This window comes from Glandiceps talaboti, chromosome 15 (genome assembly GCF_964340395.1).
Source record: "Glandiceps talaboti chromosome 15, keGlaTala1.1, whole genome shotgun sequence".
NCBI lineage: Eukaryota > Metazoa > Hemichordata > Enteropneusta > Spengelidae > Glandiceps > Glandiceps talaboti.
This window is the reverse complement of record NC_135563.1, coordinates 24,207,538-24,223,383: the sequence shown is the minus strand read 5'-3', so window position 1 is coordinate 24,223,383 and position 15,846 is coordinate 24,207,538. Positions and strand designations below refer to the sequence as shown.

Below are 15,846 nucleotides of genomic sequence, written 5' to 3'. Positions count from 1 at the left end.
TCAAGATCACTTCTGAATCCGCGCAACGATCATTCGTGATACAACATTGCTCTAATTTATCATAGAAGTTGGTTTGATTTGGTGGACGATAGCATGTTCCGATGAGAATAGACTTTGTTTTTGGCAAAAGAATTTCAACCCAGATTGTTTCCAATTCGGCACTTGCAAGATCTTTCTTTTCATTAAACGCTATATCACTTCGAATGTACATGCAAACTCCCCCTCCTTCACGATTCCTATCCTTCCTTACTACTAGATAGTTTGGAATCTCGACTTCAGGGTCAACTACCGATTCATCGAGCCAGGTCTCAGTTATGCCAATCACTGCAGCTTTTGTTTCCAACGCAAGCATTCGGACCTCATCAATTTTACTCAATAGACTCCGAACATTCAGGTGCACGATATGCATACCTTTCCTTTTGAACACTCCGTACTGAGAGTCTTTCTCTGGTTCAGAATAATTGGAATCATTGTTATGTAGATTAGTGACAGCGATCTGATCATCATCCAATGACATGGTTGGGAGATTTGACATCAAGCAGGGCCGACATATATGTGGTAACTTTAAAATGATCAGTATTCTGTTTGGCGGCGAGATCGAGAAAATACACCTTCAACGAAAAGGGATGGTGATGGCGTTCTCATTACACTTAATAAAAACAAGTATCACGCACGAAGACGTCCCGGACCATGAAACAGCTTATGGAATCGTGTGGGTCGAAGTTAAAGGTCACCCACAACAGATTGGTTGTGTTCATGACCCTGATTACACTTCTGCCGACACAGTTTGTGAATTTGACAAAACTTTAGAACTTGTTCGACAAGGTATGGGAATGCATACTATTATTTATGCATATGTGGTGATTTTAATCGCAGAGACATTAGGTGGACTAAGGCGATGCTATGAGCCAGAGTCATGGTCTTCATCAAAATCAGAATTATTCATGAACCTATTCATGAGCGAACACAATCTATTTCAAGCTAATAATTCAGCTGTAATAATTACGTGTCAATGACCTTATTTTTTTGCAGTAATCTTAATTTAAATACCATCTGTACGGAACCCGTCGTGTCATCCAATCACACAGCCATCCTTTGTGGTTTACGCATATCACTTTAGATTTGCATAACATCTCTATACCTCGTCGCACTGTTTATAATTACAGAAAAGCTGACTTGATGCATATGAAAACAATGCTGAAGTCAATGTCCTGGTCTACGTTGACAAAGTGTCCAACTTTGGACGAATGTGTTGAATTGTTCTATGATCTCCTTTTTTGTCATAGACAATTGCGTGCCCATGTTAAACATATGCAAACTCAATTTCCTTCTTTGTTCGACGGTGACCTACCTCATTTGCCTTTTGAAAGAAAAAGATTCCCTTTATAGACAATTCAAAAGGTGTAGAGTCAATCACAGTGAATTCTCTAAAGTGCGGGCAGAATTCCAGAAGGCAATAAGTGTAAATTTCAAGAATACATATACGCCCTAGAAATAGATACATCACAATTCGATTTTGGTCGTATTTGAAGACAATAACAAATCGCAAATCCCCAATTAATTCAGTCTCTCATAATGGTTCACAAATACAGGGTCTATGTCAGAAATATTCTGGAATACAGCCCAGTCGTTTGTCTCCTTGGCAAAATAAACCACAGGCTAGCATTGAAAGGGTTCAGGAATATGCATCAAATTACTTTGTCCATCCTCTCTCAGCGGAGGATTTTTTTAGACATGCCGTTCTTATACAAGTGTGTAAATAATGTTTTTGATAGGCCGTATATTCTCTCTAAGTTACGGTTTAATGTTCCACAGAGGAGAACTAGAAATTTAACTTGTTTTAGACCCGATTTCAGTAGCATTAATGTCTTTAAACACTGTGCCATTCAGAGATGTATGACAACTTATAATTATCTTTGTTGTAGTATTTCGAATATTGACTTTAATCTATCTCTAAGAATTTTTTTAAATGCAATTATGCAAGATTGTCATCTCATGTCCACCTGGCAAGATTGATTTTTATATATTTGCCTTGTAATGTGTTTTTATGTGCATTTTGTTAGTTTTGTTTGACATGTCTGTGATTTTTATTCTTGTCTTTTCATGAGTTTTTTATTTTTATGAGCCTGTGAATGGGACTTACTCCGGTCGATCTTCCATTATATAAATAGATAGATAGATAGATAGATAGATAGATAGATAGATAGATAGATAGATAGATAGATAGATAGATAGATAGATAGATAGATAGATAGATAGATAGATAGATAGATAGATAGATAGATAGATAGATAGATAGATAGATAGATAGATAGATAGATAGATAGATAGATAGATAGATAGATAGATAGATAGATAGATAGATAGATAGATAGATAGATAGATAGATGATGTACCCTTAATTGAAAAATCAGTTATATGAAACTATATGAATTTTGAAGCTAGCATACATGAGAAATTGCCTTAAGTATCGAAAATCTTTAATTATGGCGATTATAATCTACATCAAAACATGTAAGTGACGTAATTAGGTGAACCTCATATGTTGTATTAATTGTGCATCGTTTAGATTCAAAAGAACATTTCTTCATTCTATGAGCAGTAAAAAAATTTCATTACTATGATTGTCAATCATTATGGTCGAATTGACTGTTTTCCGGCCAATAGGATGTATCTCATGTCAAATTCCCAAAACATCTGAAAAAAAAACAGAAAATGAAATAAACACTTCGCATTAACAATTCTGAACAGACTTTCCCACGGCACATGCACGCCAACTATCAAAGCAATCCGAGTACTAGTTATGGAGAAGTCGGAAATATCATGTTCGACTGACAAATACTCTAAAATGTGCTGAAAATAGAAAATGATCGTATCAATTCGGCATGAATCTGAACAGACTCGCCCAAGCCACATGCATGCCAAATGTCAAGTTGACTGACGACATGCAATGACAGTTTTTTTGTTTTGTTTTGTTTTAATAATAAACCTTTATTCGTCCAAATAAATTCGGAAATTTGTTGAATGGTCGTCGCAGGAGCAGCACCCTAGTGTTGCAGAAGCAGGAGGAAACATGAGTCAAACTGAGCATCACCCTTCTTACATACAGACCTGGTTAAATTTTTAATCAAACCTGGCGGGTTCGAACCCAGGCTGCAGAGGTAAGAGGCGTACGAGCTAACCACTCGGCCACCGACAACCCTTTTTTTCTTTTTTTCTTTTTTCGTCGCATTAACAATTCACCTGTCACTAACAGGATAGCTAAAATTTAAGAAGGACTTCTCTTTTTCAAGGACTGGGTCTTTTGAGTTTGCAATGACAGACTTCATCAGTATCAAGCAGTAGGTTAGACGTTGGCAAAAAAGACGAACTAGTACTAAGACTCTCTGAACTTAAAAGTAGGTTGAACACATATGTCCACACAGATTAGCCATCACAGTTGTGTTACTTAATGGATACTTTGCAGTCCGAAACGTCTTAGTATATTATCCTTTGACACTGATATATACTTTATACAAGAAGTCCAAGTGATGCACGTTGATTTAGTCGAATACTGTCACATGAACCCAGGATACAGATCATCAGAGTATAGGTGAGAGCTGTTAACTCTATACTTATCACTTTGTATTTATACATACGATGAAGGTGGGAAATTAGCTCGGAAAGAAGGCTCACACTGACGCCATATCCCGGGCGCCAAATCAATTCATTTGATACGAGTTTTGACAAGCATTTGCATAAAGCCAATTCATCTACGCCTAATCAAGGCGTCTTGGCTTATGCACCACAATCGAGAGTTCCGTTATACGGTTTCAAAGTAATACAAGTTAATGAATATGCTCTTGAACTTACCGATTTAATATTCCCACTTTAATACGCATTCGGAAATTAAGAATTATCTTACTGCATTTCTTTGAACATTTTAATTACATATAATGTACATCGCGACATTACTTCTAAAAAGTCTGTATAAGAACCGAATGATTGTGTGTTATGGGATTTCAAATTGATAAATATATGATCGAAATGTAATGATTGCCGCCATCTTTCACCACAATAATTACGAAATGGTACTGAATAAGTTTACGAATTTAATACATTGCACATGGTGCGACTTAACTTTTATAATTTAGCGATTTTCTTTACTTGTGTGTGTGAGTGCGTACAGATAAGAGTAATATGTACCAGCTAATGTTAGTAATATTTTTTAGCCGTATAGTCGATTTAAAAGGTCGTTCTTTATGTGATAGAAGAGCTGCTGACATCTCTTTTCGTGATCGAGTGTAAGGCTTCCGGCAATTTTCAAAAGGGTATTGTTTGTGACATTTGAGGAGTTTGCCATATACTGCAATAGCTGATTACATTCTTTTTGTAAAGATGAATAGGCGTCGTCGTGTATTTCTATAAGTATTGAATTCACAGTGTATATATATAGTTTTACAGAATGAGGTAACAATACAATCTATTCGCACCCAAGTTATCGTAATACCATTAAGTTCACGAGTCTCCTTACACAGATTTTTGAAGGTAGGGGTCAGCTTCTGTCGATGACTGGGACAAGAATCTGCCATTTTTAAAATAGGAATATCTGTCTGTGTGTCTGTCTGTCTGTCTGTCTGTCCGTCCGTGTGTGTGTCGGTGTCATCATTTTCTAAAATTCGGCTGGCTCAATTGTAATGAAATTTGGAATGTATATTCTTTAGGGTAATAGCTAGACCTGATTAGGTTTTGAGCCAGATCGGTTAATGTTTAGAGAAATTTGCATATTAATGAAATCAAATAATTAAGCAATATCTTAAGACTCCATACTTCAATTTCAATAAAAATTAATATATTCATCAAACATTAGAAAATACATTTGTTTATGTACTTTAAACTGTTAAGACAATATGAATTAATATAATTATGCTATATTAATTTGAGTAAACTCGGAAGGCTGCCCTCAGCGGCCGGTCGCTGTCAATGGTTTTATGATATTGCATCTAGTCTGCCCAAATTAGCGGGTCGAGCAGACCAAATCCGAAACATTTGGTGATGTGAGTATACAAATACTATATTTTTTTAGATCTTCCCTTTGGCTCTAGTGTCTACATTTCAATTGAGTTATACCTTTACGAAGTTCAATTCCGTGAGAGAATGCAATGAAGACAAATGCGTATGCATGAAGTGTAATATATATTATTTATTTGCCAGAGGTCGAAACAAAAATTTACATATCAAGTGAGGAAAATGAAATAATCAAGTAATCACATCGCCAATGAGAAAAAAAAAGTATATATACAAGAATAACTTGAACTTCTGGCTAGACCACAAAAATAGTTTGTTCAAACTAGTCGAGTTCGAGGCCCAAGGAAGACATATACAGTAATATGATATAAAAATAACCAAAAAAACTTGAAATAACAGACCAAAACGAAAGCAAAACAAACACACACACACACACACACACACACACACACAAACAAACAAACAAGCAGGGAAACACACACACACACACACACACAAAGAAAACATATGCATGAAGAGCAATGTCTTATTACCAGAAACAAATACAACTGTCGAAAATATATACAAGGGGCAAACGAGGGTTATAACGATGTTTTCAGAGTAAATTGACTTAGACTGTTTTAATTCGGATTTAAAGGTAGATCTTGTTCCTATCTTTTTCAGTTGGTCAGGTAACGAATTCCAGTGTTTTGTGGCTGTGTACTTAAAACTGTGTTGGCTCAAAGTGAGATTAACTTTTGGAATGTAAAAGTTGTCTCCTGTTGAGAGTCGTGTCACATAATTATGCGGTATTGGGTCGAGGTAGTCGTGCACTGTCTATGAGAAATTGTTGTTTTTCAAATCAAAGATAAATAAACAAGTATTAAATATACATAACTGGTGAACATTTAAGATGCTAGGTTGGCGAAACAGAGGGGCAGAGGGAGCACGAAAATCAGAAAATGTGATGAGTCGGAGTACTTTCTTCTGAAGATTTAAGATAGGTTGAAGAAACGTCTTATAGGTATTTCCCCATATTTCTATACAATAAGACAAATGGGGTAATATCATGGAATTATATATTAGGAGGAGAATTGATTTTGGCATATAGTGTCGAATTTTTTAGATAATTCCAATGATGGGGAAAATTGAATTTATAACTTTTTCGATATGTGAATTCCAAAGCATGTGTTGATCTAAAGATACTCCTGGGTAATTAATTGAAGCAACTCGACGTATCTGAGAATGATTAATGCTCAGGCTCCCCTCTGTTGTCACTGATCGTTGAGAGGTCTTGATTATCATGAAATTCATCTTATCCGCGTTGATTGTGAGCATATTTGCATCACACCAATCGCAGACTTTCCTAAAATCAAAATTGAACAGGTCAAGCTGAATGGTATCAGATTTGTCGTTAATAAATTGAAACAGATTCGTGTCGTCAGCAAACAGACGAAAATCAAATGCATTTGTGGAGTGTATAATATCATTGATGAGATCAAAAAAAGTATTGGGCCTAAAATAGAACCCTGTGGAACACCACATGTGATATCTCTATAGGATGACAAGTTATTGTTGACATTTACACACTGTTTACGATCAGAGAGATAATTTTTGAACCAGAGTAACGGCAAACCTCTGATAACATAATGATTTAATTTCTCTATAAGAATGTTATGGTTGATTGTATCAAAAGCCTTCCTTAGATCAATGAAAATACCAAAAGTTAAATAACCCTTGTCCAGTTTGTCGGCAATGTCAGTTAGAGCAAGTTTCGTGCTGTGCTTTTTCCGAAAACCAAATTGAGTCCTTATAAGGATGTCATATTTGTCGAGATAGTTGATGAGTTGATTACTGACAATAGATTCCATTTCTTTGCTAAGAATGGGTAAAACTGAGATTGGTCGATAGTTACCAACATCAGTATGGCAAGATGGCGTCCATGATTCGAACATGTCGACTGTATTATATTGTAGGTAGTGTTTGCTGTGATTTTCGGGCTTCTTCTTCTGTGTTTGACGGTGACATTGAATTCGGCGTGAATCAAATCCTACATTTCCTACAATGTAAACGCAAATAGAAGCGATTCACATCTGAATTGCAAAGTTGAGTGGGTTTTCAGCTAAATTATGCCTTACTTGTCAAATTTGAATGTAACACATCGTGTGCAAAACGTTTCACCACTTTCATGTGCCGTCTTGGATAGTTTAGAAACTACGAAATATTATCATTACTTATACACGTGATTGGTTACTTATTAATAGACGTGGTTACAAAAGGTCTCCATCAATCGCACGGCCATTCCGGTGAAGCATCTTCCTTCACAGCCGAAGCGATACACTCAAACTGAAACCTTTTTTTCAGCTTCGTTACCGGATCGAACACGTTATGTGAACTTACAGTTCACTACATGCTCTTCGAAGATTCATTTGAGGTTAACCATGGTTCACACGTACACATCGTTCAGAAATAAAAATTATCATGGTGTATACCAAGTTCATAGTTCTCCTCAGCAACACAAATTTGTTTATACCATAGTTTTTTGTTAGTTTAATTTTAATAATTGGTGGTTCCCTTACGGGAGACGCTCAGTTTACATCCGGTCTTTAGAATGTATAGCTCTGCCATGATAGATGTGACGAAGCTCGAATCTGCATCTGTATGTTATGCCCTAACTGTCATTGTCAACCAGATGTAAACTTACTGCCTTCCTTGAGGCCTTTAGATTAGTTCCTTCACACATTAGTATCAGATTGTGAAATCCTGAGCGAACACATGCATATCACTTAATTTGTAAATTTGATTAATATATCGCAAATGACTCATTAAAATTGTACATCATCAACAGGCTATAGAGTACAAGTGTACATTCTTATCATCATTATATTACCAAATTATACGACATTGTAAGTATACATTCTTCAATATTGCTTAATTACCGATAATCATTAATTATGCAAAAGACTTATTAAAATGAAAAGCCAAGCTTTGTAGGGTATTTCTGCAGTGTGATTCCAGAAGTATCATTTTCTGAAAAACAACCTGGCTTTGGAATTAAGGTTTAGTGTTTTCTGTTTCATGAAACATATGCTCAATTTTGTTATATAGACATCTTTATTGGTATCCACGTGTTTCATTAACAACTAACTATAGAATCAATACAATCCCGACACTTGTTCATACCTCTATGCTAGCATGCTTAATTGGTTGCAGATAGAGTGCAAACACCGAGTGGTATATGAGTCCCCAGTTCAAGCCTATGCCGTAATTACATGTTTTATCAAATTCAAGGAAAGGAAGTGCATCAAAAGAAGAATACCATACGTGTCTCGATGAAAATATCCATGCCCATTGCTGGTATACAAATGACACTGTTTCATTAAAGGGCATGTAAACAAGTGCACTAACTCGACGGTTACATTTTGCTTTTTCACTTTCTACAAAATCACTTTGAAGTTTTAATTGCTATTTATTCAACTGCATGTATTTTTACCTTCCGTAAGGAAGGTTATATATTAGTGATGAAAAGTCTGTGTGTGTATGTCTGACTGACTGTCTGTCTGTCTGTATGTATGTGTGTGTCAGTATCACCATTTCCTACAAAAACGGCTGGCTCAATGCAAATGAAAATTGGTAAACGTGTTCCGTAGGGTAATGGCAAGAACTGATTAGATTTTGGTAAACATCCCATGAATGTTAATGAGTAATATACGTAATTAACGTTTTTCGGTAATTAGGCAATATCTCAAGAACGCATGCTTCAAATTCAATATAATTTGATACATACATTTGAGATACCTAGGCGCATCTGTCCTGAAAATATTATTGATGTGGCTTTTAGTTTTAATAAGATATTGGCATATTTTTGGTAATTAGACACCATGGCCACAAAAAGAAAGTTGCCTAAGGTGTGACGACGCAAAAAAAAATTTAATTGTTCATGATTAGTTCTGCAGTTGTCATCCCTGAAGTAACCAATAAAAACAAATGTTCATCATGCAAGTAACAAGAATATATGGAAACCACTTAACCAACTACATAACTTATTTTCATGACATTGAAGACAATCACAACAATGGTGACAGTGGCACACACGCAAAACTGTTTTATACAACTTTCATCATTTCATCGTTGAACTCTATCAAACTGGGAAATGTTTGCATGACTTACTTCTTGAATGATCCTCTAACGTAAACATTATTTCCCACCTTCAGAATAAAGGAATACTCACAAATGCGCTCCTCACTAAATGAAGTTCAAAAAATAAAGTCTCAATTTTGATCGAGACTGAACTAGTGAAGGGATCATGTGAATCTATCTAGGCGAGGAACATAAAGTCTTTGGAACTGATTGTCCACCCATAGTCTATTTGCCTGTGAACTATACCACGTTCAATACAACTGCCATTTTTTTAAATGTCCAAGGAGCACACGGAACACTTACAACATTTAGACAATGCAAGGTCATATTCAAATTAGCATAAGTCTCATGCTCAATGAAATGCCAAACATCCACCATCCTCAAAATAGCATCCTCACTGTCATATATAGAGTTGAATATGGACAAATAACGTGTAAACACGACCTACTGGTATGCACCACATTAAATGACACTTGAATGATGTATTCCAAAGATATTTTCATGATATTTTCCCAAGGCTTTTAATATTCGACCTCATTCGTAATTGGACATGAATTTCTGTTTTAATTTTTTTTGCTCTTAGACTGTTTTTGATATGTTCTTACCTCGATCTCTTTTTATCAGTATTGACTGCATTTTAATCCCCTTTGTTTCATGAACATTAATTATGTGTTTTTTGTTTTACTTTGTTGTGTACAATGCACTGAGACGTATGTGTAGTGCGTTCTTTAAGAATTAAATAATAATAATAATAATAATAATAATAATAATAATAATAATAATAATAATAATAATAATAATAATAATAATTTTCTTATTTCCAAACAATCGTTAATTATACAAATAATTCGTTAAAATCAAAAGCTACATGAACATCCTTTTAGGACACGTGCACTTTTGTTATCACCAAGTTATATGATATTTTAATTATGCATCCAAAGATATTTGCCTTATTCCTGAAAACGTCAATTACGCAAATTTACATTACGATGATGTTTTAAAAACCTAATAAGTTCTTCCTTTTCTCATAAGGACAATATTTAATTGACCCAGCCATTTTATTTGATTTATTTAAATTATTTGATTTATTTCTTTACCATCCAACAGGCATTGCCCATTAACATGAGGAATGTTCAGTGTTAGAGAGAATGACAGACAGACAGACAGACAGACAGACAGACAGACAGACAGACAGACAGACAGACAGACAGACAGACAGACAGACCCATTTCATAACCTCACCTAAAGGAGGTACAAATTACTGATTTGATTGAGTTACTGCATTCCCATCACTTCGTAATTATGTTTCCATCTGGGTAAGCATTGAGACAATTAAGTTTGGCAAATAGGTATGGAGTTATGAAGAGGTCCACTTATTTGGCAAAATGGAAAATCTTGATGTAGGCTTTACATTGAATATTCAATATTCCCAATATAGATATAAATACAACTGCTGTTATTTTAAAGCATTTAGTTCCTAGGGAGTTTTCATGTTGACCTTTAACAATATCGGAATCAGATGAGGATTGATTTCCTTTGAAAGAGCAATTCCAACCAGACTTTCCTTCTGGCGCACGTACAATAGATTTTCTGTGCTAATTCAGAAAATCTACAATACGAAATATGATTTAGATGAACTGTTTCATAATAGGCTTTTTTACAACCAATTCAAGCTTTTACAAAGACGACAGATTTTGCTGTATTTAGCGATTTTCTTATAACAAGGGCGTTATACCATACACTGAAAGACGGTCGTGACATAAAGATCTGTTTTGACGAAAGGAGACGTCGTTTGAGGAATATTCAATACTGCATAAAACAGCTGACGATCGATTTAACATTCAATAATAAGGTATTTTTCACCTTTTAACGGTAGTCGATTTGACTTGTCTGTTCAAAGAATCTACGGAGACATAGAGTTGTTATTGCCATGTTAGTTCGAAATAGAAAATACGTCCTACACTCTACACATTGAAGAAGTTTGGGCGTTCAATGTCATCAATATAAGCATGCATATTTTTTCGCGAGAAACTGTGTGTCCTTGATTGTCAAAGAATAGCATGATACATACTATAGTACCTGCATTACACTGACATTCTAACAATGTATACCTTCTGAGTTTACAATTGTATTTCAATACAAAAGAGGGGCTGTCTTTAACTAGGTAATTTTATTTGTTTTATAAGTGTTTTCTTAATTAATTTTAATTAATCAATTTACCGGAGTTCCGCATGAGTGTTGCCACTGTGTCATAAAGACACAACATTAATGTTTCAATTTTCTTGTCATTATGTCTTGATGGAAAATGGACACAGCACAGCACAGTCAACATGTCACGCTCCTACGTCAAAGAAAATTCACATGTAAGACAATTGGCCATAGTTCTCTTCAGTTTTTTAGAACTGTTTTTTTCAAAAGATAAAAAATAAGTTTGATCATGAAAATCCCTGTACCTGGGTGTCAGTTTGTCATTGTACAAAATCCCTGTACCTGGGTGTCATTTTGTCATTGTATAAAGTGTCGATCGTTTAATGTAATTTTAGATGTTTCCATTGATCTTGTATCGTAACTGTAGTTTTTGCCGGTTGTCTTAAATTTTTATGTACGTTTTGGGGTCCACGTTTACAGGTGTTCGTCACCTGCATGGACTGCCCGTCTTTTTTCAAAGTTAAATAAATAAAAATAAATAGTCAGAAAAGATACCACTGTATGGCTTCACTGAGCAAGTGTTGTGCTTTGAGAGAAGACGAAACCGCGTCTACACTGTATGGATAGTAATGAATCCATTCAAAAGAAAATGAAATGAAACGATTACATATATTTCGAGAGGGGTTTATATTCGACAACACTTTCCCATACTACGATTTTTGAGTTTACTAATATTTGGAAAGGTCATTGAATGATTCGTGATGACACAAGGATGTGTCTGAACTTGGGGAAGGGCTTGAGGAGAAACTTTACTTATGGCTATGTTTCCTGGTCTTAGAAAAAAAAACAATATTGAAAGTTATATGTTGTCTTCACTTGTTATGGCTTGTGTGCTCATTTCTGGAGCGTTCATGACTTTCATGCGACATTAAATGAAATAAGTTGTTGAAATATTTTACCAAATTACATGGATTTGAAAGCTGTATGCAGGTTGGTTGTTAAAAAAAAGTTGCATCAACTTGTTTGTAGATTGCATCGGGAGATAAAACCATTAACTTAAATTGAATATAACTATGAGTCAGTTAAACCTAGTGGTAAGTTTTCGTAAAGTGTTTGGATTCCAGTCGAATTGTATGCTTTATGAAGTATCGAAGTATCACAGCGAATGATTTACTTGTTCACTTGCTAAAACCTTAGATAATTTAGATAAATTCAAACATTTAATATTATGAACAGGTCAAACAAGATATGCAAGTCATAAAATCGCGTATCTAGGAAAGTGGAGAAAAACGATACTTTACGATTAGATGACCTCATTTCAAGTATCAGATAAATGATTACAAATATACAATCTAAAACTAGATATAATTGGAAACCACGCTTGTCAAATCCACAAGCTTAATTCGATCTGATCATAGAAGATTTACTTTAACAAATACATTGTGTGAATTTCATCAGAGCTAGAGAATATCTACTGAACCAAATTCACATGAAAGAGTTAGTTTTGCTATCATTTTGTAATTATATTGTTGTACACTGACAGGCAAATATTTGAATTACATAAAATTTGCAATCCTGTCGATAATAAGTAACGGACCGGACTCAACATATAACTAGTAATAAAGTTATATATCAGAATAGACACCCTATTATATTCATTACCATATATTTACAACTGCAAAGTTTCGGCCTGTGGCTCTTAAAATTTTAACGCCAAACAGTCGCGCTATTTGCACACGTCTGGGTCCCAGGCTACAAAAACCTAAAAATGTTTTCCCCACGTGAGTTCTGATGTTATTCAAAGTTAGCCAAAACCACCGTGCCGTTTGAAGTTGGTATTGTTATGATATTGTAGAATTATTATTATGTCACGAGTCATGTTTAGCAATTAAGAAAAAGCACCATATTTGGAAACATTAATTAAAAGCTGTGTGCATGATAAACATTTCACCATGTGGTATTGCAGTAGACGAGATTCACCTTTGTCCTCTTGCTTCTGGTTTCCGCTGTTCTTCAATAAAGATGACGTGGGACTTTCCTTGAAAGAACATTTTCTAAACACATTTTCCTCTGGGTAGATATTGGAGTTTGAATGCTTTTCATTGTAAAAAATACAAAGAAACATTTAACATACTGTAACCTCTCTGAAATGGGCATATACGTAAGCACGTTTTAAAACGCTATTATCTGAGATGTTGTTGAATAAGATATACATTTCTGTTGTTTATAAAGGAGGACGTGCTTGTATCAATATGCCATGCATATTATTATCAATCAAATAAAACAGTCTTTCACCTTTAATGGGAATTCCTGATGTCAAATTGGATTGAAGAATCTGTATTGACATACAAATTAAAACCAGCGTATTTCCCAACTAAAATTAACGCTGTAAACTGACCTCTTTCTGCGATGCTGAACCGTACCCATTCACGAAACTATCAGTACGGCTATTGATTTCTGAGTCTTTAACAAAGGTAACTTTAGGAAACATTATTTGTGTAATACGGATCACAATATTTAGATAACCTAAGGACGAATTTATGGAATATACAATAAGATGTAAAGTGAAGGTTCTCCATTCGTTTTTGTTTAACACAACATTGGACCAGATGTAAACTAAGCGCCTTCCCTAAGGGAACCGCCAATTATTAAAATTAAACTAAAAAAACAATGGTATAAACAAATTTGTGTTGCTGAAGAGAACTATGAACTTGGTATACACCATGATAATTTTTATTTCTGAACGATGTGTACGTGTGAACCATGGTTAACCTCAAATGAATCTTCGAAGTGAACTGTAAGTTCACATAATGTGTTCGATCCGGTAACGAAGCTGAAAAAAAAGGTTTCAGTTTGAGTGAGATGAAATGGTGACATGGGTCCAGCGATGTGGTGTATTTATTTATTGCTTCGCCCGTGAAGGAAGATGCTTCACCGGAACGACTCTCAACGAAGGGAAGGAAGGGACGACTCACTCCGTATGCAAGCAGGACTAGGGTTTGAGTGAGTATGTTCGATTTTATGCCAAGGCGTAATTTAGCTGAAACCCCACTCAACTTTGCAATTCAGATGTGAATCGCTTCTATTTGCGTTTACATTGTAGGAATTGGTTCACGCCGAATTCAATGTCACAAACACAGAAGAAGAAGCCCCAAAATCACAGCAAATGCTACCTACAATATATACAGTCGACATGATCGAATCATGGTCGCATGGACGCCATCTTGCCATATTACACTTCATGCATACGCATTTGTCTTCATTGCATTCTCTCACGGAATTGAACTTCGTAAAGGTATAACTCAATTGAAATGTAGACACTCGAGCCAAAGGGAAGATCTAAAAAAATATATAGTATTTATATACGCACCAAACGTTTCGGATTTGGTCTGCTCGACCTCGCTAATTTGGGCAGACTAGATAAGACTAGAACGAGTATAAAGTTGGCGTCAGATTCAGATTCAGATTCAGATAGCGTCACATTGAGCGTCATATTAAGCATCTGGCGCTGAATATGATGCTCAATTTGATGCTGGGGGGGGGGGTTACTAAACTTGGATGACTTGTGTAGAAGCAGACATTTATGACCTGGGGGTATCTCAGGTAGAAAGTCTTGGATGTATTCAGACGTTACGGTTAATTGTGCAATAGTTGGCAAACTCATGTAATCAGCCTTTTTTATGGCCTCGATGTAGTTTAGAAGTTCCGAATCAATGTTTTAAATGTTTTTCCCTTGTTGGTGTTCTATACTAGTCTGGTAACTCCTTAGCATGCCACCATGCTACCTTAACCCGCCTTAAACGATGATATTTAGTAGATTGAGAGATGAAATTCTAGCGTCAGACACTGGGCGTGGTGTTATCTTTTTGGTATGGCCGACTCCAACTTTTCTGTTTTGCACGTCAATGTTTTTGCTTGACCGGCAATATAGGAGTGTGGTTGTTGATACATTTCATCAAGTCTAAAATTTATAAGACTCTTTAAGTAATGGTAGTAAAGCTAATTTTCTTCACAAGGACTTCTGAAACTCATACGAAATTACCTTCTGTTCACCCTAAATCTCCAATTCAAGAGTACTTACAGCGATCGAAAAAACATATAACACTTCACTTCACTTCCAAACATGAGTTTGTTTCGCGTTCGAATGTTGACAAGCTTGCAAGAGTACCCGTTTCAGACTGCGCCGAAAGTTGTGTCGTTGACGTAATTCGAATTTGACACCTCCTACCTTAAGTGATGCTGCGCACGCTGACCAGAAACAACTATTCTGTCTTTTTTTGGCCGTAAGTGCATTCATTGTCTGATGAACGCATTTTTTCAAACTGTTGGACTGCGAGCGTCCGACATTGACACTAGGTGAATGAAGTCGTTTGATGTTTTGGAAGAACTATAATGTATAGTTAAGGTTTAGGTAAATCCCTTGGGTACACATCATTCACTTACCAACATGCTGCTGAGCTTGTATATATGTAAATTTATCATGTGTATAGGCCAGTGATGAATAATTTGCAACATGCTATTTCATTAGAAGTCTATTAGCCTGGAAAACTTTACAGATGGCGAATTTCCACT

The 15,846-nt window shown here is 35.5% G+C and overlaps 1 protein-coding gene across 1 annotated transcript in view; it reads right to left on the bottom strand.

Annotated features, from left to right (window-relative positions):
- Positions 1–6,296: 6,296 nt before the first annotated feature.
- LOC144446372 (putative G-protein coupled receptor No9) overlaps positions 6,297–15,846 on the bottom strand; it is a 51,923-nt gene continuing 42,373 nt past the window's right edge. Inside the window, exons 3-4 of the mRNA XM_078136118.1 lie at positions 6,623–7,045; positions 6,297–6,352 (exon numbers count right to left, since the gene is read on the bottom strand). Of these exons, the coding sequence (XP_077992244.1) occupies positions 6,297–6,352; positions 6,623–7,045 (479 nt within the window). The remainder of the gene's footprint in view (positions 6,353–6,622; positions 7,046–15,846) is intronic.